A 24,907-nucleotide genomic window follows, 5' to 3' on the forward strand; every position below is an offset into this window, starting at 1 on the left:
AAAAAAGGAAATGGATGTATAATTTTGTTTTATGGATTATACAAGATTGAATCCCATGCCCTATCTGTTTTATCTGCCCTATTGTAGCCTTCTTCAAAGGTCTACCACTACCTGTCCTGCTGCAGATACAGTCATGGAATTTTATATGACATTGGGTCTTTTTGAAGACTTTTACAATAGAGTGGATGAGAAACAAAGAAAAAAAAGTAGTCGTCCGTTTTTCTTTTCCTTATTAGAGCATCTAATTAAGTACAATATATAAATATATAAATATATACTTCTATTTGTGGGTACATTAGTAATATTATCTTTAGTTACTGTAAATATTACTCAGGCTTAAATCTCTACTCCCACGCACAGTATTTACTCGTATCTATTTGTGACTTCACTTAGATGATTAAATAACTTCTCCAAGTGCTTGTAACTTCTGTTTACCCCAAACTGAAGTGTCTTTGAATTTTATGATACAAAAAAAGAATAACTTTCACTTAGACAGTCTTGTCAAATATAAATTATTCGGTGGAAGGATGAGAGATTTTAGTTCATGTGAAAATTCATTATTTTGCTAACTACTTTCCAATATCTCATTCAGCAAGTGGTCCTATTCTTCCTCCTTATTCAGGTACTCCTTTTGTCAAAATCAATGGGAGTTACTCCTGAGAAAGGAGCAATGAATAGGACTTCAGGAGAAATTAACTTTTACATTAGATTTGACATCTCTAAATCATTACAGAAATATACCTCTTTTGTATAAGCCAAATTTCTAAAGGGGAAAAAACAGAAATAATTTTTGCAATCCATTTTAAATATTTTTAAATTAATTAAATATACCCTAGTAGCTGGATCCTGCATGCCTTGGGCACCCAAAACTCCCACTTACTTGAGTAGCAGATTCACACCTAAAACACCCATTAGCTTCATATGAACATAAGAAATTGCCATAGTATGTCAGATTAGTGGCCGTCTTCTGACAGCAACAAGAAGGTGCAAGAATCCTGTCATCCCCATCAATTCGCTGACGTAACAGTGGATTTTAATGAGAGATTGTATATTTTTGTTAGCTCCACAGCCACTTGATTTTTCAGTTTCTTCAGAACTCTTGGAGGGGTACTGCCTGGGGTCTGGTGATTTGTTTCATTTACCAGGGAGGTTCACCACCCTCCCCTTTGTACCCCATTTTTATTATCTAAGGAGAGTAGGTATCACCCCGACATCTCTTGTGGTGAAGACTGTGGCAAATACATCATTTAACTTTGCTCTTCTGCTGCTCCCTTCTCTTCCTGGTAATCCAAAAGACCTATGAATTCTCTCAAAGACTTTGTGCTTCTGATATATACTTTAAAGATGTTTTGCAGTAATTTATATGCATATATTTTTATGTCTGGCTAATCACTCTTCAAACTCCCATTTGGCTTTCTTAATTCCAATTTACATTTTATCGGCAATAGTTTCTGTTCCTTTCTCCTGGCTACAGCTGAGCTGGATTGCCATTTCCTGAAAGATACCTGTTTGGTTTTAATCCCTTTTTTAATCTGGCCATTTAGCTGTTTGGGGGAGAGGGGAGTTGCCTTCTTTCCTGTGTGTTCTGTTATAGTGTGCTGAAAATAGTCTCCAGACTGATTTTAAGTTCTTCATTTTTAATTAAAGGGCCTTTTTGAGTAGCTTCCTCCTTTTTAAGGAAAATTCTCCTTTCAGAATTGAATGTCACTGTGCTAGCTTTTATAAGATCTCTTCCTCAAGGGTGGTGAACTTAATTTTTTAAATGATCACTATTGCCTAGTAGGAGTCCAAGGATGGGTGTCCCAAGGGATGTATGATCAGTGCTAGGCCTAGTGCATTTGTAGAATGGAAAACCATTTGCTAACTGTTGGGGTGGGGGAGCTAGTAGAAATACTTATAATTATACATAGTTTGTACAATAAATTGCAGTGGATCATACAAGAATCTATATAGATCACAAATATGCATGCATAAATCTGAAAGCTCAAAGACAACTAGAAAGAAACTAGTATTTCAGAGTGATGTGAACATTGCAAAGGTGTCCCAGAGATTATCCAGAATGGTTGAATTGGTCATCATTACCGCAATCCAATTTAAAGATATTGGAAAACTGACTGAAATTCTCAAAAGAAGACACACAATTTAAAGAAATGAAATAACACCATCATTTCCTGAAGGCTGCACGTTGTTCTCTGAACTTTCAAACTGCATTTCTCAATTTAAGGAAATAAGTCTGGGTCTAATGCTGCGCAGTACTGAATGTCTCATGCAGACTATACGGCACCTAAAACCCCCATTCAGCAACTCACAGGATTGGTCTCAACAACACTGTAAAATATTACTGGCCTGCAGGGCAAATGATCTTTTTTGCAACACAGCACAAGGTAATTTCCCTTGCAGGTCAGGAATCCCTTTTCAGTGCAGTAACGCTTTTAGGGCTTTCAGTTAAACTGGTATGAAGCCAGGACAAAGGCTTGTCTACACTAGGGAGTTGCCCTGATCACAGCCATTGGTGGCCAGCCAACAGTATAGCTGCACTAGTGGAAAGCACTAACAGAAGCAAGCTAAACTATGATTTGCACTGGTGCAGTTTACCCCAGCTTAAAATGGCTACGCTACACTGGTGCTTATTGCAGTTTAACTTGTCTACACTAGAGGTTTGTACCGATGCACCTGCTCTGGTGTCTGGCCACTAACTGCTGCAATCCCCAGTATAGACCAGGCCGAGCTCTGAGGATGCCCTCCATTACATGGGTGCAACACGCATTGATTTGTTCCCAGGTAATAAAGGTAGAATTTGGGTCATTGACTGTGCTGTAACCAAGAGAACAATTTGGCCATTACAAGTACATAGCTGACATACTGAGTGTTTCTTGTGCTGTATATGTAGAAAATCATATATTTTATGTGATGTTTGTGTTTCCCCGTAGAAATGTGCCAGGCAGATGTGCAAATTTCTAATGAAAAAAGTTAGCATCAAGTGATAGATAATATTGTCTTAGCAGATTTGGGATTTTTTGTTGTTAATACAAGCTAGTTTTCATAAAAACGCATATAATATTTCACTTACATGATAAAAGTGAAAATTGCTATTAAAAATCCCCATCCAAAGTATGGTATGAATTTCAGAGCTGTGTGAGGGCTTTGAAAAACCAAGTTGGTGACTCATATTGGCAGAAACTGTCATTCATCAAATAGAATATGGTGCCACATTAATGTGAGTTGGGCTTCTGATTTGTGAATGTTTGTATTTTCATTAACAGCAGTCACAGACTGCTATGGCAGTTTGTCAGAACATGTCACCATTCAGTAATAGCAGTAGAGCAAGAAATGGCTTGTTTTGTAGGTGGCGATAAGCTATCAAACTTCGGAGACTCAAAGCACGTGGGAGAAATAAGGACATTAATAATGCTTCCCTCTTTGCGAGAGAGGCACCTTCATGATACCAAAAAATAAGAGATTCAAAATTGCAGGTTGCAGGTGTGAAAAAAATGGTAGAACTTACCTAAATAGAGAATATTGCATCTATATCTAGTGCGGCAAATGATCTCCCATTTATGGCTTCACGTGTTACTACAGGGCGATTGAAAACTGTATTAATTTGTGATGGCCTAATTCCATATCCACAAATGACCTTTTTTTGTTCAATTTGAAAATGTTCTTATGTTTAAAAGCTGAACACCAGTAGCACTTATTTTTTAAATCTCTCCTCCTACCCTAAATTCTGCACTTATTGTTTTAGAGAGGTGGTAATGAATCATCCCTAAATATTCTTCATCTCCCACAAAAACGACAGACTGAATATATTTTCTGTGATCTTGTAGTCTGCAATAATTAGAAGTTGCTTGATAATAATGCCAAAATCATCACATTTACTAATTGTTAATAACTGTTATGGGGTAGGCATGTGGGTTTCATTTGAGCACAGCCAGAAACAGGGCACTGAATTCAATGGGCCAGATCCTCAGCTGAGTATTGCCTTCAATGGAGTTACGACAATTTAAACCAGCTGAGGAGCTAACTCAGTAAGACTGAATTTTTAACTTTTGATATATTCTTTCATCCTACCATCTTTCCCTACATTCCTCCCTCTGTTGTACACAAACGATCTCTAAAACACTTTTTCTCTTTTTGCCTTATCTTTGTGTTTTGTTTTGTTTTGCCCCAGAGAGTAAAGTCAAAGCACTCTATGGTATAATTATTGGAGATGAGCCCAAACCACGAGAACACCCGCAAACTTTGTGGAAGTGTTAAATCTGAAGCTGGCTCTGTAATTTGCCACTCGTTCCAAAGCCTCTGACAGGTCTGAAGCAAAACCTTGTATTTGAACTTCCCAAACTTTAGGAAGTTTTGAATCCAGATCTGGACATTATGCCTGCTGCATATGTCCAGTAATTCTGTTTCTATGGGAATGATTGTGCTATCAGAAGATGATGTACTTTTATTTATTAACTCTGTCATATATCTTCTCTAGGCATGGAAAATCATGACGTAAAAAGTCTATTCTCCATGGGCTGACAGACTGTACATCCAAAACGCTGTTAGTGAGTCCTTAACAACTGAAGTGGGTTGGCAGAAAGAATTGAGGAGCTTTAAGTGAAAAGCATCCTGTTCTTACACTGAATCTTAGAAAGAGGGAGAGCCATATGCTGCATCCATGAAATTCTTCAGTAATTTAGTTCATTTATCCCACCTGCCACATTGGATGCTAATCTTCCCTCATTGGTGAGACAATTGTTGGAAAATAGGTCTATCTTCCAAACCTTGAAATTTAAACAGGATCAAAGCTATTTCTATGAGCTACAAAAGAATGTTCTGCAAATCTTTGAATGTAATATATAGAATGATACAATACTGAAGAGAGGAACTATAAAAAGGCACTGGCCCTGATTCTTCTCTCACACCAATTTTACACTACAGTAACTTCACTCACTTAGTGCATTTACTCCTGTTTTACACTGGCTTAAGCGAGAGGAGAATTGGGCCCAGAGTTTTCAGAGAGTCTGCAGTTTGATTTATTAGATGGCTTCTAATAAGCACGATTGATTTTTCAGTCCTATGTCATACAAGTAGGACTACAAAGAAGAGATTTTGATCCAATGTGGGCAAATTATCCAAAATTAAACTTCCAAACTAGAAAGGCTCCCTTGTTAATTTACCCAGCATATTTGAATTTATTATTTCAACCATTTTTATAAATAAACCAGGATTAACTATTCTGGATAGCTATCTTCAAAATAATCTTTAAGAGTGAAAGCAGCATTGTGATTCATAGTCTACTAGAACTGCTACATCAACTGGTCTTTGACTTTACTGATGTCTGGATTCTGAGTAACTTTTAATGCTCTTTTAAAAAAAATCTGGGATGAAATCCTGACCCCATTGAAGTCAATGGCAAAGCTCCCATTGACTTCAGTGGAGCTAAAGAGCCGGACCTACGAATACGATTACACATATTAGTCTGATGGTTTCGTCTAACTGCTGTTTCTTTCTTTAGTTTATCATTTGATGGGAATGTCAGTAACTGGGAAAGTTCTATAGAATCTCAGCACGTTGAGACTTTTGATACTTATTTAGATAGTTTTCTAGGATGAGAGAATTTGTGAGCACTTGAGAAAAAAAAAGGAAGACTTTTGTCTTCCACTAGAATTGTTTTTGGAAGAAGGGAAATTACTGTAAAATAATATGATCTTATTCCTCAGTTTTGGGCTTGGATGCAAAAACAATCTCTCTCTCTCTCTCTCTCTCTCTCTCATCACACTTTCCTTAAGAACAGAAATGTACAGGAAGATTAACTCTTTAAGGCAAAGAATTGTTATCTAAGTATCTGAATATATACAATTCCAGTTTACTATTTCATTTATTTATTCTGTTTCTACAATTAGTTATTAATCTATAAAATTCATGTGTAATATACAACAATAAAAATGTACAGTGGCACCTTTCAATGTAATAATTTAAACCATCTGTATTCAGAATGCTGAGATAAGTTTAAATACATACGAACTTTTGCAGTTGGGTTTCAACTTTTGCTTATGTATGGCACTGATTCTACTTTTAAAGACAATAACTCTAGGTTCTATTCTATGGCATTTTAGGAATATTCAGTACATTGTATTTTAAATGACTGTAGTAAAGGAGTAACTTTAATTTAACACTTGCATTGTTTTCATTCGGTGACTGTAGCTTTATACTTCCACAGCATACCCAGAAATGTGTACTCTAAGAAATACAGCTGAATTACTTATCTCTAATTAATCTTCCACATTCAGGAAAACAACAAAGAGCTCTGTTTAACAAAATTTTATTTTAATGAATGAGAAACATCTTGTCTTTTTTCTTGTTTTTCTTTTTAACATTTTTTTAATTAAAATTATTTTGTAAATATGTTTTTTCTGCATTTTATACCTTGGAAATACTGCTAGTTTGCATTGACAGCAGTGGTTACTGAAATGTGATGATTAAAAAGTTACATTAGGGCCCGGGTTGCATTTAGTCAGTTGCAAGATTCATTGCTATGGTTAGTCCTGTTATTCCTGCAGTCTCCCTGGGATCATAACAAAGGTTTTCTCGGGCAATATAGCCTGCTAGTAGTGGTAGCAGTGACTATCAATTACCATTCTGAAGCGCTTACTGTTTTCATAACATAAAGAACATGTAAGTTAAAGTAAGCGTTAGCTTGATTAAGGGGAAAAAATAAAGTCCAGAAACAAAAAGGGGATTCAGAACATTATGCCCAGTATAGTACAGAGATCAGGAAAAGTACACTATATCTGTGTGACTTGGTTGCCGTGGAAGTGGTAAAACTACGCATTGGTCCTGATCTGGGAGTCCTTAATCAGGCAAAACTGCCACTAAGATCGGTGAGAGTTTTGCCTGATTAAAGTCAACTATATCCTTTATATGTTTAACAGGAACTTCTGTTAGGCTAGACCTGGGGGGAAAATTACTGGTAATATGATACTGGTTTATGTACTGTTTTGCTGTTTATAGATCACTGGGCATGAGTGATGATTTGAACTAAATCCTTGTAGCTGCTGCTGATGAGGCTAAGGTTTACTGTTTTGCTGTTTATAGATCACTGGGCATGAGTGATGATTTGAACTAAATCCTTGTAGCTGCTGCTGGTGAGGCTAAGGTTTACTGTTTTGCTGTTTATAGATCACTGGGCATGAGTGATGATTTGAACTAAATCCTTGTAGCTGCTGCTGGTGAGGCTAAGGTTTACTGTTTTGCTGTTTATAGATCACTGGGCATGAGTGATGATTTGAACTAAATCCTTGTAGCTGCTGCTGGTGAGGCTAAGGTTTTTTACCTATGTAAATTATGTACAAACAGCTATTTCCATATGAATTGTACCATGTTAGTTAGAGCAAAGATAGTGAATAACTGTACAAAGTTTGATACTTAGAAAATAAAATACAGTGGTCTGAGCTTTACCGACATTTTAACAAAACTGACAGATTCAGTAGTAGCAAATGTTGTTGTAAATGTATCTTATCTAACTCTACATTTCCCTTTGCCTCTGTATAGCAATAGCTTTGTTTAATATGTCAAAGCTCAAAATGAAGCATGTAATAAAACTTTTGCTAGAATCACTTTCATAATAAACGTAAAATGGAATACATGCTCTCTACTCCTCTCATTCTTGTGCCTGGGCAAACAGTGCAGGCGCAGGCCGAATGCACAGAATAATCGGATGCGAAAACTTTTTGTAATAATGTCATTTTTATATCTTTGGCTAATCTGCACTGGTGAACAATGAGGCGCTTCTGATACGCAGACAGCAGGCAGAGTTCATTAGTGTTGAGCATCACAGACTTGTTTCTTACAGATAGCCTGCAAGTGGGGATCTCGTAGTGACAGGTGTTCCCACCATGTTTTCTCCATGGTAAACAAGCCCCAGATGTGCCACATTTACTCTTTTCATATTTGGGTCTTTGGTTACTTTCGAAGATGTGGGGGAGTGGGTAGCGGTCATGGCCAAGGGAGAGCCACATATCACCCACTCCAACAACCTTAGAATTTCCTTGCATAAAGTAATTCTGACGCTATCAGGTTTACCTCATGTGGATTCCGACACTACATTTTCAGACTCCCCTCAGCTGATGAGTTGGCCCAGACACAGGCAGAGTGTCGATGAGCATGGCTCCTTAGGGATGGAGGTGCTGGCCCTCTGTGGAATCCACCCCAGATCTTAGGAGGCCTGTGACTTTCATACACACCTGCTGCCCGTTCCATGGAGCGGTGAGTGAGCAGGAGGGGAATCCCACTCCTGCCCCTGACATGATGATTTGGAAGAAAGGCCAAAAGTCAAAACTTAGAGTTCCCCAGCCCCTCCAATCTTTATTCCAGAGGAAAACATGATTTTGCCCAATGTCATTTCCATAGAACATTCTTACGTACTGAAACAATGGGACTGTTGTTGATTTTGATATGTCACATGTATAATCATTATGCAGCTTCAATCTAGTGAACCAACACAAATTGCCCATCAATGGATAGCCCAGATGGTGAGTAGATGGTAAACTGAAAAGGAAATAGGAAAACAGAGCATCTGTAGGAACATCAACAGATCATTAAAAGATGTTGTAAAAGGTGTAAACTACCATCAGATATATGTAGTGTACTATTCTAGACTGAAAGAATGGATGTTAAATCAATTGAGAGATTATTATTATTAAGAGGCATCAGCTTTGTCACCTAGTAGCTGCTTGCAGACAGATTAATACAGTTGCTGGAGGTTGTGGTGGGTTTTGTTTGGGTTTTTTTAACATTATAATAATTTATCTCATGTAGAGCAGACTCATGATAGTGGACATACTAGAATGAATGGTTTTCTGCTGATAGATAAATGCCAAGCAGTTTATTTTGACAACAGGAATAATTTCTCATGTGACAAAATTCTGCTCCATTGATTTTACTTATGTTGTACCAAATTATGAACGGTATAGATATTATGAGCATGACTGACAGAAGTAGGTGCTGCATAGAAAGTTGCAAATTTATTATGGGTAATTCGCCGATGCTTGTTGTAATTTACTCCTTTACTGTGAGAAAGAATTGGCCTCAAAATAAATTAGTCTTTGAAAAAACAAAATAACATTTTTTAATACAAGACTTACAAGTTTATATTTTTCCCAACTTTTAGAGCTTGTCTTCACATGCAGTGCTAGAGTGGGGCACCTTCGGTGCCCAGTGCAGCTGTGTTGTGGTAGAGCTTTAGAAAAGACACTACGACACCGACAGGAAAGCTTCTCCCATCAGCGTAGTTAATCCGCCGCCCCGAGAAGGGTACCTTTCCCACACCTGAAAAAGAACACGCTGTGGCTCAAAACCTTCTCTCTCTCACCAACAGCGGATGGTCCAATAAAATATATTCCCTCACCCACCCTGTCTCTCTAATATCCTGGGACCAACGGGGCTACAAACTGCACTGCATACAACTTGGGCAAGATACTTCGTCTTGCTGTGCCTTAGTTCCCCATCTGTAAAATGAAATTCTATTTCTTTTCTCACACCATTTGTATTGTCTAGACTGTAAAGTTTTCAGGACAGGGACTGTGTCTTACTGTGTGTAGGTGCAGCATCCAACACAATGGGGCCCCAGTCTCAGTGGTGCCTCTAAATGCTACAGTGATGCAGGTAATACTAATAGGATGTATATGATCCTCAGAGTTTGGAACTGGACCCAAACTTTCCCAAAGCTCAAGGAAGTTTGGATCAGCATTTGGATTCAGGTCCATCTCTACTTTTATTTTTAGACAACAGTCAGTCAGCCAGCAATCTGGTGTTGGATCATATTAAAGAAGTTCTGTATTAAAATCACAAATGAGTTTGATTCCCCAGAGTTTCAATTCCAGGGTATTACTAATTAAGAGGTCTCTTGGTTTTTGGTGCTGTTTCTCTCCCTCTATGTGTGAAACTTGCAAGCTGCTAATTGTGTTAGTACATTCTAAGACAGAGTCTGTTCTCAAAGCAATTCACAGAGAGAGAGACTCAAAGCAATACTCTAACAACAGAAACAGCACCCAGAGACTCCCCACCCTTTCCTTGTATTAACAATTGTGATTAAAATAGAGATAGAGGATGCATGTGGATGGATGCTTGGTGTGGATAATAACTGAATGATCAGGGAGGTGCCAGCCTAAGAATCCAGTGTCCATCGGCTGAAGAAGGCATCAAGTGGAAATAACCAGAGGACCCCCCCGCCCCCGGAGGGCAGACTGGAATCCACCCAACAGCCTCAAGAATGGGAGAACCAAAGAACAAGATAACATCTTGGAGCCGTCAGGAATGTACTATCTGCTGATTGATTCAGCAACAGCATGATGAAGCAATTCCCATAGACTGGCATAGGAAGAAATTCCTATAAAAATAGACTCTAAAAAGTGAGAACTTTGGGGTCTGATTCTGCAAACCAACTTCCAGGAGCATCAGATGAGCATCTGACAAGGCCCTGCTCCCTCCTCATGTCCAGGCCACCTGGCCAGTGGCTTGGCATGAGCAACTCTAAGGCTGGTAACTATGATAACCACCTTGCAGAACCTCTGTGTGTGTGTGTGTGTGTGTGTGTGTGTGTGTGTGTGTGTGTGTGAATAAATATGAGATTGAATGGAATGTTATAACTATAACTAACTGTTTACTACGATTCTTTCTGTATTCACAATAAATGTGGTATTTTGCCTTTTTCCCTTTAATAAGATCCTGCTGGTTTTTATTTTATTGGTACAACACTGGCAGGGTACCCTCAGGTATAAGTGCGATACAGTAGGCATCTAGATTTGAGCCTAACATCTAGGCAGATAGACTGAAGAACAAGCTGGGTTTAGGCCCAAAATAGGTATCTTGGAAGGGCTGCATGTTATCACTGACTCTTGTCAACTGTGATATTGAAGAAATTTGAAGAGCCACTGATGGAAAACCCACAGGAGGGTGTATCCACTGTTGGATGAAAAATTAGTTATTTGTGCCTTGCAGATGATATTGATCTAATTGGATCATCATAAGAAGTGCCAAAATTGTCAGAAAGAGTAGCAGTAGAAGCAGAAAAGTTAAGTCTAAAGATATCACACAAAAAAACAAAGACAATGGTGACATCTAAGTTGATTGAAAAAGTGAAGCTATTTCTACCAAAATCTGAGGAAGAATTAGAGTGCATTGAGCACATCAAATAGCTAGGTACTATGACTGCAAGGGACCCTTAACATAATTTAGAGATTTGACGTACAATTGGACTTGCAACTGCTGCTCTAGTGACGCTCGGTCTGGTGAAGCAAAGGCATTACCATGCACTGTGAAATGAAATTGCTTGTCTTCAGCATCTTGCTATATGCATGCAAGACATGGATGCTAAGGAAACTCAGATATTCAGAGGCTTTCTGCAATCAAACTGGAGTGCTACAGGTAATTGCTGCATGTTACCTATCCCTCACACACAACTAGCCATGAGGAAATCACCTGGATTTACAGCATATAAGTGGAGAGATACTAGATATCATCAAGATAATTGGACAAAGAAAACTTGAGTTTGCACGACATGCGAGTGGATGAGCCGTATTGGTGCCAAGTGCCAGAAGCGGGAGTGCCTGCAGTGAATGTGGTTTGACAATGCAGCTGACTGGACAGGATGTGATATGACATGCTTCTCAAGGTCGAAGACCACAAAACGTGGAGGAAAATTGCTAACCAAGGATTCTCTTGTGTTATGTTTACTGTTCATTGTGCTATGACTCAGTAATGCTTTGCACTATGAGAGAATATATCTACGTATGTATTGAGTTGAAGGCAAAGACAGAAAAGACAAAAAGCTCATCCGAAACTTCACAACCACAATGCAGTGTCTAGGCAGGCAATGTCACCATGATACTTTGTCATTCGTCCTCCACATTTTAATCACAGCATCCATATTTTTTTAACCCACAATATGTAGCAAAAGAATGTATGATGAAATGAGAACAGTGCACCAGGATACAAAACCAAGGAGCAATCAAAGCTGGAAATACGAATATTTAATCATCACATACTGTTTAAATCTGTAGCTGTTTTTAGCCATAGCCTTCATAATAAAGCCTTCATGGTGGTAGGCGGAGGGAAACAACCAGAGGATATGGCAAGGATGACCTATCCCCCTTTGATTAAGAATGTTTGCCCATCATTTTCATTCAGGTGTCCAGTCTGAGCAATGAGTTGGATCCTCAACTGCAGCTGGATGATTGTAGAGCAGCAGCGTCCAGGAATGTTTTTTTTTAACCATCTGCACCTCGGCAAGAGATTGCTACTGTTTCTTTCAGATATGGACCTTGCTACTATGAGCCATGCCTTTATTACCATTACCACAGTGTGCTCCACACAGGGATGCACCATAAATCAATCCAGAGATATGCGACAGAGCAGTAAGCAGATGCCCGCCTGCTAAGCAGGTCATCTGTAGCCCATCATCTGCACTGGCTGCCTATTGGTTTCTGGGTTGAGTTCATGGTGTTAGCTTGGATCTATAAAGCCCTGCTAGAACCTTGCTGCTTATGAGACCACCTCTCTCCCTGTGCCACAGTGCTCCAGAGTTGCTATCAGCAGAGGTGATCGAGTTGAATCCCACTTCATTTGAGAGGAGGCTGGGTGGTACAGCATACACTGTGAGCTCTGAAACTAACTCCTCCATCTGATCTAAAAATGACCCTGATCTGTTCACTCTCAGAGCATGCTGCAAGGTGCATCTATTTACGGGGATGGGGTTTAATGAGAGGTTACATCAATGTGGGAGTAAAGGAGTTTTGTGTATTAAGTTCTGTAGAGGATTCAGTGCTGTTGGCTATCAGGGGTAAGCTGCTATGTAAGTTTATTTTTGATTTTGTAACTGGTGCTGGGGGTACCTTGAGCTTTTGGACATACCGCCTTTTTATTATTGTAGGTAGGTAGGTAAGTAAGTATAGGGCCAGATCCACAGAGTTGCCAACCCTTGTGAATGTATCATGCAGCTCACAATACTTTATGGGGTTGCCATTAGTGCTTGCATCAAACTATGGCTGCCATCTCCCATTGTTTCTGTAAGATTAAAGCCAGGCTGCCACTCTATGGGGGAGGATGCTGGCCAGGAAACTATGAGGAGACAGAGGAATGTAGAGAGGATGGGGGAGGGGGAGGCCTGAGGGAGTGCCAGGGAATATGGGCGGGGGGGAGGCAGGGTAGAAACTGACAGGGATACTGGGGAATGTGAGGAGAGCAGGAAGGATAACGTAAAGAGCAACAGGAGGTGGGGAATGTAGATGGTAGACTGGTGACAAGAGAATGGGTGACTATGGAGGGAGAATGTTAGGGGTCATTGAGACTGGGTGGAAAAGTGAGAGAGACAGGATAATGATAGGGAAGGGGGATGAGGAAGGACGCATGGAAGCTCCCCTTCCCAGGGATTAGGAGAGGGTAGGTAGAGTCCCCTCCAACCATCCACCTGAGAGGCCTGTATTTTTCATGTATATTAAATGTTGAATCTTGAATCTGAAATGTTTGTGTACACTTTGGGGGGGGGGGAAGCTTGCCCCTAATAGCGCAAAAAACAGAAGGCAAAAACAGAAGACAGAAGACAAAAACTACCCACATTTTTTAGAAAAATCATGATTTTAAAGCAAATTCATGATTTATGATTTTTACTGCTCAGTGTTGGCAATCCTGACTCCATCTCCTCTTGTATATTGACCTGCTGGAGCAGACATAGGTGCATACTCTATCCAAGGAAAATCCACATTGAGAGGAGATTGCAGCCATACAAGGCATCCACAACTCCTGAAGAGCTCCCATGCAGCAAGAAGAGCCTAAAAAGGTGGACAGCTCTGGCCTGAGGAGAGTCTTAGTGACAGCAGTCAATTCCATCCACAACGTTTATGGTGCCTCAAGCAAAACTGAATTAAGCAGCTCCATCCCATATTAAATAAGAACATGTACAGATTTAGCAGGAATTATTTCACCTTACAAACTGAAAACTTTGGGAATTTGCTTCCCTGCAAAAAGTGCCAACAAAAACACATAATTTGCCTATCAAAGTGGTAGACTGAGACATCCATAAAGTGAGAGGTGAAGATTAAAAAAGCACATTCTGTATTTCCACAATCATTTTAAAAACAAATTTGTTTTATACCATTGATGGTGTCTCTCTGGTTTCTCTCTGTTTGGACAATGAAAATAGATTACTCAGTTTCACTTTGGTTACAGGTTTCAGAGTAGCAGCCGTGTTAGTCTGTATTCGCAAAAAGAAAAGGAGTACTTGTGGCACCTTAGAGACTAACCAATTTATTTGAGCATAAGCTTCCGTGAGCTACAGCTCACTTCATTGGATGCATTCAGGGGCCTGAACATCTCCACTGAATGCATCCGATGAAGTGAGCTGTAGCTCACGGAAGCTTATGCTCAAATAAATTGGTTAGTCTCTAAGGTGCCACAAGTCCTCCTTTTCACCTTGGTTACAGTTCGGCTCCAGGCTTACACTGAATTCCAGATGGAGCTGATTGCAGGATTTTGGGGGCCTTTTTGGAAAACCCATTACAAACAATAATTTGAAAAAGTTGCTGGAATGTGATCAAGGAGTGGCTGGCATCATATGGACTGTGGAGAAGTGTCTAAAAAACAGTGCAAGAGGCTGTAAGTGGAGTTGAAATGAATTCATTTCATGTATTAAACATTGGCAGATCTGCCCTGAACCAACATCCTGGCCCCGAACACCTCTGATCTTTGGACATTCGCATCTATGGACCTATTTCACCAGGCGCCCTATCTTTGTAACGAGCCAAACCGAAACACCCTCCAAAAAAACAAACAAACAAAAAAAAAAACCCAGCCCACGCCACGCTGGTGTGGTTGAAATCTGGAGGTGATTTTTTGCCGGCTGCCTATTTGCCAGCCAGCTAACGGGCCACTGCAGCGGCCGGGTGCAGCCCGGCTCTCCCGGCACTCGCACAGGGCGCCGCGCCCACTGCTCCGGGAGGGGGGAGGCGGAAATAACCCCGCTGCAAACCCCACCCCCCCCCCGCAGCGCAGGGGCCCGGACTGCGGGCGCTCGGTGATTTCCAGCCCCCGCCAGCGGCGCGGGGAGCCCTGTGCCTTTAAAGCGAGTCCCCGCCCAGCAGGCTTTGGCGTCGTGCTCGCGGGCGATGGCAGGGAGACGCCCCAGAGGCGGCGGCGGCGGCATGGCGGGGGAGCGCCCCGAGGAGCACCGGGCGTTCGTGGCCCTGCACGGAGCGGCGCTGGGCGCCTCGGGGGTGCCCCCGCTCTACTGGGAGCGCCTGCGGCACAAGCTGGAGAACGAGGTGGGCGCCGTGCGGGGCCGGGGCCGGGGCCGGGGCGTGGAGGGGGTGGGGGGTCCCCCGGGAACATCCCTGGCGGGCGCCGGAGCCGCCTGCACGTGCTCCCCGAGGGTGGCACTTTCCTGCCGGTGTTCGGTTAAAGGATCTCCTGGCTGGAAGGGCTTTTCTCCCCGCTTTGTTTCCCGGGGAGCCCGCTGAGCCGCTCCGCTCTCTTCTTCAGGCTGGCTTGGAAAGGAAACTCGGCTCGCTTGGGCGCTTTGAAGTCGTGCGCGGTTGGCCTTACATCCTAGGGGAGGGACAGGGAGTGCGTGGAGAGCTTTTCTCTGGATCTTTCTACAAGTGTCTGAAGCTAATGGTGATGTTTGGCCTCATCACAGTCTGTAGGTCTGGGTGTCTTTAAAATGCTGCCCAAATACTAATGAAACCTCTCTAGCACGTGAAATGCAGCTGAAGTTATTCTTCCTTCCTCAGTATAGTTTGGCTTTCGGTGGCCGCGGGTGGGGGAGGGCCGTGACAAAGGGAAAAACTCCAAAAATATTAAACCACGCAGCAAATGCTCCTAGAGCCCATAACAAAATAATAGTATTTTCTCTATATTCGCAAAAAGAAAAGGAGGACTTGTGGCACCTTGGAGACTAAGCAATTTATTTGAGCATAAGCTTTCGTGAGCTACAGCTCACTTTATCGGATGCATACTGTGGAAAATGTAGAAGATCTCTTTATACACACAAATATCCCCCACTCTCCTGCTGGTAATAGCTTATCTAAAGTGACCACTCTCCTTACAAAGTGTATGATTATCAAGTTGGGCCATTTCCAGCAGGTGAGAGAACCTGGATTTGTGCTGGGGTGGGGGGAGGTATTTTTTCATGCTTTGTGTGTATGGAAAGTGTAGAAGATCTTTTTACAGTATGCATCCGATGAAGTGAGCTGTAGCTCACAAAAGCTCATGCTCAAATAAATTGCTTAGTCTCTAAGGTGCCACAAGTCCTCCTTTTCTTTTTGCGAATACAGACTAACACGGCTGTTACTCTAAAACCTTTCTCTATATTATTAGTTTATATTGCAGTTGTGTGTAGAGGCCCGAGTAAGGATCGTGGCCCCCAATGTGCTAGGTACTGTACGAACACCCAAAGACAATGTCCTTGGAAAGCTTAAAATATAGACCTGTGCAGAGGAGGTTTCCTGGCAGTTTTGAAAAAAGGTATGAATCGATCTATTGCTCCATAGCGCAGGAGAGAGTGGAATTTTTTGTCAGCTGTGTTTTGTGAATCTAAAATAGTAAGCTATAACTAGGAAATATATCCCTAACATCGTGTAATCATTGATAGAAGGCTTTAGGGGTTTTGGAAGCTGACGGGTGGTGCTATGCAATAAGTGAGATCTAAAGAACATTGGGGAGAGGGCCTTGCTATATCATGTAGCCCCCAGCACTTGGCACTAAAGGGGACATTAAAAAACCAAAAGGAGTACTTGTGGCACCTTAGAGACTAACCAGTTTATTTGAGCATGAGCTTTCGTGAGCTACAGCTCACTTCATCGGATGCGGCTGTTACTCTGAAACCTGTCATTAAAAAACCAGTGAGCTGTTGTATCTAAATATTGGCGTTTTCAGTAACCTTAACGTATCATGGGTTGGTGTGGTTTTTTTTTGTAAAACAAACAAAAAAACCCTCTCTTTATCAACCCATTTGACTTCCAGATTTGCCCACTTGGCTTTCTGGTTAAGAACAGCTCCATCCAGCTCTCTTGAGAGCCTGTAAGTGCCATCCTTTGAATTGGCTCTAGCTCTGGAGATTAGAGTACTATACCGAACTCTATGGGAACATGTACTGCCACTGCACCAGTGGACTTTCCCCCTTCATGTTTTCTTACTACAGACTGGCAGTAGCCACTTCAAAGTTACAATAGGAAACTAGCTTAAACTTTTTATGCTTAACTTGACTTTTTAAAACCGGGAGGGGTGGGAGATCCACCTCATCTTCATTTGATGATGATTTAACTGGGAATTGGTCCTGCTTTGAGCAGGGGGTTGGACTAGATGACCTTCTGGGGTCCCTTCCAACCCTGATATTCTATGATTCTATTTACACAATTTCCCCCAAAATAATTTAGTGCCTGATAGCTCATCTGCACATCTTATCCTTGGGTACTAAATTCCTATGAAGTTCAAAAAATACAAAGAAAAAAGAGGTTCTAAAATGATGCAATTTAAATAATTTCTTGTTGATGACTTTCTTAAAATGTCACTTTTTTTTTGGTTTTGTTTTTATCATATGTCCAAAATGGTTTGGCCTAAAAACTCAAAATTCTGTCCCTGAAACGACTTGCACATGAGTGACTTCATACACAACACATATGCTTAGGAGTCCCATTTGCAAGTTTTGTTGGCTTTGCTGGGGAGAAATTTATTTACATGTTTTAGGGGGAATTAGTGGGGGGGAAATTGTGATCATATTATAGGCAAGCCTGATAACACTGCTGCTGTTAAGGTTGCCACAGAGGTCTCATTATAAGACCCTGTTTCAAATTGCTTATGACTTCGCCAAACTTTAAACATTTGGGCTGAAATCTTCCATGCTGGTATCTGCCTCATGGTAAATTTTGTGGAAAATTTTAGTCAAACTGTTCATCTGTTTCAAAGAACTATTATTATTTTATTTTGGCCCATGTTAAAAACAACAAAAAGGTGACTTTTCCGTGATTGGAGCATGATTTGGAGCAGGGATGTGGGGGATGAGCCTTCATGATGGGGATGGGCCTGTGGAAAATCTGCCCCAAAATGGCATTTCACCCACGCTCGTCAGCCACTTGTAAGAATTTAACATCTAAATCCCTGAAGATTCTGTCTCTACTGGGCCCACTTGAGCATCTCATACCTCCTAGTGCAGACTTGCCTTTGCATGTGCCATCTGAGCATGCTCCCTCCAGCCCAGGGCTATAGGGCTGAAGCTGGAATTTCCTGGTAGTGGCTGCTATGGTCCGAGGTGGGGCTGGATACCAGAACTGAGAGCAGAGAGTGAGTCTGTCCTGTGCTCTAGATGACGCCCTTACTGGGACCCAGACAGAATGGAGGAGGAAGCTGTCTGTCTGATTCTAATGCAGAGGGGACAAAAGCCACACCTGAGGAGTGAAAGGAGTAGATTGAGACAAGGAGTCTGAGTCTGGAAGTGGTGGGGGGAGGAGGGAGAAACTGCCTGGGGAGTTAGAGAGACAGACTAGCTTGGCAAGGAGGCTGGGAGCTGGGTGGAGAGGCTGGGAGTTGAGGTCGGGAGGGCAAGCGGAGGAGGGTAGGCTGTGAGTGGGAGTGCTTGAGGGAAAGAGCACTTGGGGCTGGGGGGCAGTTGTTGGCCTTATTGAATTCCGGGAGGCAACACGGAGACTGGACAAGGGAGACCAGGACTGACTGGATAAGCTAGGAACCAGCGGGTGGGACAGGGGAGGAGAGGTGACAAGGAGATGCAGTGGAAGGGGAGACTGGGATTGGCTGGACAAGGAGAGTGGGATGGGGAGGGTCGGGAGAGAGAGAGATCGGCTGCGGGACTGGGAGGAGGAACTAGGACTGCTGGGCTGGAAGATTGGGACTGAGGCAAGGAGCCAGGGGTGGGAAAGAGAGAGAACTGGGACTGGGACAGAGCAAAAGGTCAAGCAGGAGAGTCAGAGCGGCCCCGACCCGGCACCCTAGCCGGAGCGCTGGAGCTGGGCTGAGCCGCGTGGTGTGGCTCACGGGCCGTAGTTTGCACGCCCCTGTCCGTAGCCCCTGCACGGCTGCCCGCTTCAGGCGGTGTGGGAACTCAGACACCCATTTCGTCAACAACAACAAAACTTCAAATCCAGACTCCAGCGAGAGGCTGCTGAATTGGAATTCATTTGCAAATTGGATACAATTAACTTAGGCTTGAATAGAGACTGGGAGTGGCTAAGTCATTATGCAAGGTAGCCTATTTCCCCTTGTTTTTTCCTACCACCCCCCCACGTTCTTGTTAAACCCTGGATTTGTGCTGGAAATGGCCCAACTTGATTATCATACACATTGTAAGGAGAGAGATCACTTTAGATAAGCTATTACCAGCAGGAGAGTGGGGTGGGGGGAGGTATTTTTTCATGCTTTATGTGTATAAAAAGAACTTCTACATTTTCCACAGTATGCGTCCGATGAAGTGAGCTGTAGCTCACGAAAGCTTGTGCTCAAATAAATTGGTTAGTCTCTAAGGTGCCACAAGTCCTCCTTTTCATTTTTGTCATGGATATTTTTAGTAAAACTCATGGACAAGTCATGGCTTCTGTGAATTTTTATTTTTTTGCCCCGAATTGTCCATGAGTTTTACTAAAAATATCAGTCACAAAATCTTAGCCTTAATTATGATTCAGTCTTTATGTGATCACATTCTATCTCTCACCCCCACCACGCTCCCAGACCCCTGCCTCATTCAGTACAGAGTCTTGAGGGGGGAAATTTTATGTGCTCATGTGATTAAAGACTGTATCCTAATAAATGTGCACAATGGGACTGAATTAAGTTTGCAAAGGCAGCCTTAATTTTGGCATCTCCTAACTTTTGAGTGCTTGATTTTGCAGCCTTAATAATAATCTTTTATCATATTCACTCCTATCGCAAACTGTTCCTGTACAAAAATGCATATATGGGTGTAAGAGAGTGTGGAAAGAATAATAAAAATAGCTTGGAATAGGACTTACATACTCTCACACCAAGATAGGAAGGCCGAGGAATGAGTTAAGTAGGAGTTTATTAGAGGAAGGATGTAAACAGGAGGCAGTTAAAAAACAAACAAACAAAAAAAACTGGTGAAGAGGCTCTGAGTGCTAAATGGTTGCCTTGTCTGGAAGCTAAGAGGAACTCATAAACTGTCAGACTGTTCTGTTAAAATCAGACTGTGGCTTTTTGGTTTTGTTTTGCTAAAGAATGTCTGGTCCTGACTCCTTGTCTATTAGGGCAGGGCAGAGAAATGCTTTGTGCAGAGAGCTGCCATATGGTAGCAGGATGCTGTACTTGTTTCTCTGTTCCTTTTGCTCATGGTTGTAGTCCAAGTTACTCTGTTTGCTTGTACACCGAGCAATGTTCAACATTTTAAATAAATGTATATAGAGAAATTGGCCTGCTGCTGACACCAGGATCTACTGCTAAAGATGCTATTGCTCCCATAGAACTAGAGCGAAGGTCATCTGGGGGAGGGCTAGAAATTCAGAAGGAATTATGTTGAAGAGGCAGTGGACTGGGATAGACATGTAGGGAAAAGAGCGACACTGAGCTATGTTTCCTTACATAGAATGGGGAGCTCTCAGAGAGGCAGGAGTAGGAGGGGCAGGAGAAATGGCAGGCATGGGAAGGGTGGTTGAAAGGGATTGTGGGGTCTTCATGGAGTAGAAGTTAAAGAAAATCAGTGAGTCATGGAGTGGAAGGGGGGAAAGTCCCCTGTGTTTGGTTGGGTGGAAGGAATCTTTTCTCTATGTTAACTTAAGCAAGGCCTAAAATTTTCTAGCAATATAGAATTTTGAGTGTTTTAATGTAGATAAAAGTTCCCCTCTCCCCGTCAGTACCTCTACAATTCACACAAATAGAGCTCTTTCCCAACACAACCCTCAAACACATGTGCACACGCACACATTCCTACCTTTGTTGGATGTGCCGAAACATGCAGGAGCTCTGTTTTAATGGTCTTCATAAGATGTTTTTGGAGTAGGTTTCCTCTCCTGTGAGTCATATATGTCGTTTGGACTTAAGTTGTTGGTTTTCTCATTTTTAAAAAAAACCTGAAATCTCCCAAACAAACAAAACTTTAAAAAGAGTTTAGAAGTGTTCCTGTGGGCTCTGCCAGCAGCTAAAAATCATGTCACGTTTAATTACAAAAATTCTACACTTCAAAACATTGTTCCCTGAAAAGGTAAGAGTGTCTCTTGGAAATAAACCATTTTCCCATCCCCATGTGGGAGACTGCCAGTTCCCTCCTGCCATATAATACTTCATCCTTTCCCCTCCTAAAATTTGCATCTTATATACATCTGTAACAAATTACTAGGACATCATAAAATCCCATTTCTAGTATATTGTAATGCACAGTATTTTTGTACTGTAAAAAAGTTACACATATAGTTGTTACACCGTATAGTTCAGTACAGACTTGCACGACTTACATAAGCCTATGAACCCCAACAGAGCAATCCAATTGTATTTATAATCATTTCGCTGTTCTATCCACCCGCTACCCTGTGAAGAAGTCCTGTGTGTTCTATAGCAAGGTGAACTTCGGTTCTGTGATAAGGCCTCTAGATTTTGGGGCATTCATTTGTGGCAAACAGAATCTTTGCAGTCGTTTCATTTCAGCTGGAAATTGAGGCTATGATGAAGCAGGAAAAAGAACAATACAGCCAGTACTAACAGGCTTCGTCACTGAGATATTATTGAATGTATTGTGCAGTGCTCCTGCACTTTCAGTATGCTGAAGATTTCTGCGTTGGTTGACAGCACAGCTACATTATGGAAATTGTCAGGGGTACTGGAAGCTTTGGCAGCTGGATAAAGGACAGTTAGGGGGCATGCTTACATGAGGAAGTAGGCTGGAATTGTGGGATAAGTATGTTAACTAGATGTTTCTGCCAAGGTAATATTCAGTTAAATGCTTAAAAGTGTCACCTTTAGTTTTCTGAGGTTAAAAACCCAATTGTGATGAATGCAGATTACCTTGAAAATATGAACGAGGTCGAGTTTGGCTGTCCTCACTTGGGAGCAATTCACACATCTCAGAGCCATGTTCAAGGCTATCTTCACAAATATGGAGACTTCAACGGGTCATGCTGAAAGGTGAACAGTCAGGCTGGAGGGAAGTTACGAGTGGAGTTCCTCCAGGATCCATCTTGGGGCCAGTCTTATTTAACATCTTTATTAATGACGACGCAAAAAGTGGGATTGTGGTAATAAATTTACAGAGCACATAAAGTTGGAAGGTATTACGAAAATGGAGGAGGACTGGAATATCCTACAAAAGCATTTGGATGACCTTGAAAACTGGAGTAATAGAAACGGAATGAAATCTAATAGTGCAAAGTCATGTACTTGGGGACTAACAACAAGGATTTTTGCTATAAACTGCAGACTTCTTAGTTGGAAACAACAGTGAAGGAGAGAGACCTGGGCATATTGGTTGATCACAGCATGACTGGGCTGCCAATGTGATGCAGCCTTGGGGGAAAAAACATAATACAGTCCTAGGATATTTCAGGCGAGGCACTTCCAGTAGAGACGGAGAAGTGTTAGCTCTGTTATATAAGGCACTGGTCAGACCTCATCTGGAATACTGTGTTCAGCTCTGGTCTCCCATGTTTAAGAAAGATGAATCCAGACTGAACAGGTGCAGAGAAGGGCTAATAAGATGATCAGAGGAATTGAGAACCTGCCTTATGAGAGGAGACTTAAGAAGCTTGGCTTGTTCAGCCTATCCAAACAAAGACTGAGGAGAGAGGCGATTATTTTGCATGAACACATAAGAGAGATAAATACTTGGGAGTGAGAGGAGTTATTTGAGTTGAGGGCCAGTGCTGGCACAAGAACAAATAGATATAAACTGGCCATCAGCAAGTTTAGGCTTGTAATTAGATGATGGTTTCCAACCATCCGAGGAGTGAAGTTCTGGAACAGCCTTCCAAGGAGAGTAGTCGAGGCTGTTATAAACATAAAGATAAGGGTAGCATAAAATCCCTCCTTGCAGCTGCACTGAATCGCTTTACCTGTAAGGGGTTAAGAAGCTTAAATAACCTGGTTGGCACCTGACCAGAGGGACCAATAAGGAAAGAAGATACTTTAAATGGGGGTGGGAGGAGGAGGTTTTGTTTGTGCTTTTTTGTTTGTTTGTTCCCTCCCCGGATGGGGGGGGGAGGGAGAGAGAGAGAGAGAGAGACCAGGCAGAAACAACATTTCTTTTTTAAAAAACATACCTGAAATGATTTATTTAAGATTACAAAAATTGTAAGTAAGGCAAGGAAATGTGTTAGATTATTTTTTGTTTGTGAATTATTTCTATGGTAAAAGGTAGTTTTATTTTTGTGTTTTGTAACTGTAAAACTGAGTTTAGAGGGGAGTCCTCTGTGTTTTAAAATTTTGTTACCCTGTAAAGTTACCTTCCATCCTGATTTCATAGGTGTGATTCTTTTACTTTTTATTATTTAAAAAAAAAATTTCTTCTTTAAGAACCTGATTGATTTTAGCATCGTAAAGATAAAGGGTCTAGTTTGTACTTAAAGACAATTGGTTCATATATTATTCTCAAGCTTCCCCAGACAAGGGAGTGAAGAGGTTTGGGGGGATATTTTGGGGGAATAGGGACTCCAAGTAATCCTTTCCTGAATTTTTGTGTAAATCACTTGGTGGTGGCAGCAGTACCATCCAAGAACAAGGAAAGGAATTTGTGCCTTGGGGAAGTTTTTAACCTCAGCTGGTAGAATATAAGCTTAGAGGGTCTTTCATGCAGGTCCCCACATCTGTACCCCAGAGTTCAGAGCGGGGAGGGAACCCTGGAAATAAACTGGCCATCAACAAGTTTAGGCTTGAAATTAGATGATGGTTTCTAACTGAAATGAAACCAGCTAACACCCAAAACAACTTTCTTTACATATTTTTTAAAAATTACAAGATATTAAGATGCCTGGAAGTGAACAGTTAAGGGATCCATCCATTTCCCCGCCGCAGTATTATCCCTCATCACTTGCTATCACCAACCCACTCACAGTTAATTTTACATCTGCTTTTTGTTCTACGATTAATAGAAGCTGTTAATGTTCTACTTTGTTTCTTAAATATCAAAAAGGAAAATAACCCCATGGTACATTAAGCAATATAAACATTTAGGTTCTTACATAGTTGAGGCCCCATGTAACCCAGATTCTGTGGCAATGGATGTTGCAACGGAAGCCAACCCTGATGAGTGAAGTTCTGGAACAGTCTTCCAAGGAGAACAGTCAAGGCAAAAAAACCTAACTGGTTTGAGAGCTGAGCTTGATAAGTTTATGGAGGGGAGGATGGTGTGATAGGCCAAATGCTATTGTAGGCAATCTGCGACTGCTAGTAGCAAATATATCTGTTGGCCAAAGAGGGGACACTAGATGGAAGGGCTCTGAGTTACTGCAGTGAATTCTTTCCCAGGTGTTTGGGTGGTGGGATTTGCTGACATCCTCAATGTCCAACTGATCACCATATCTGGGATCGGGAAGGAATTTTCCCCCAGCTCATATTGGCAGAGACCCTGGGATATTTTTATTTTTTTTTGCCTTCCTGGCATTGGCCACTATTGGAAGACAGCATACTGAATTAGATGCACCATTGGTCTGACTCGTATCGCCATTCTTATGTTCTCTGCAGCATGGGGCACATGTCCTTTGCTGGTTTTAACTGAAGTAAGTGGTGGATTCTCTAACTTTAAATCATGATTAGAGGACTTCCATATCTCAGCCAGAGGTTATGCATCTGTTACAGGATTAGGTGGGTCAAGTTCTGTGGCCTGTGATGTGCAGGCGGCCAGACTAGGTAATCAAGATGATCTCTGCTGGCCTTAAAGTCCGTGAGGGATAGGAACTTTTTTTCTTTTTTCAATGCAAAAAGCTTA

At 41.7% G+C, this 24,907-nt stretch overlaps 1 protein-coding gene across 2 annotated transcripts in view; it reads left to right on the plus strand.

The window, feature by feature from the left end:
- The first annotated feature begins 15,025 nt into the window (after nt 1-15,025).
- Nucleotides 15,026-24,907, plus strand: part of TTLL12 (tubulin tyrosine ligase like 12) — a 66,793-nt gene continuing 56,911 nt past the window's right edge. The window contains exon 1 of one of the 2 annotated variants that reach the window (XM_073316866.1): nt 15,026-15,296. In XM_073316866.1, the coding sequence (XP_073172967.1) occupies nt 15,141-15,296 (156 nt within the window). In that variant the 5' untranslated portion in view covers nt 15,026-15,140. The remainder of the gene's footprint in view (nt 15,297-24,907) is intronic. The other variant, XM_073316858.1, reaches the window with a different exon arrangement.

This window comes from Lepidochelys kempii, chromosome 1 (assembly GCF_965140265.1).
Source record: "Lepidochelys kempii isolate rLepKem1 chromosome 1, rLepKem1.hap2, whole genome shotgun sequence".
NCBI lineage: Eukaryota > Metazoa > Chordata > Testudines > Cheloniidae > Lepidochelys > Lepidochelys kempii.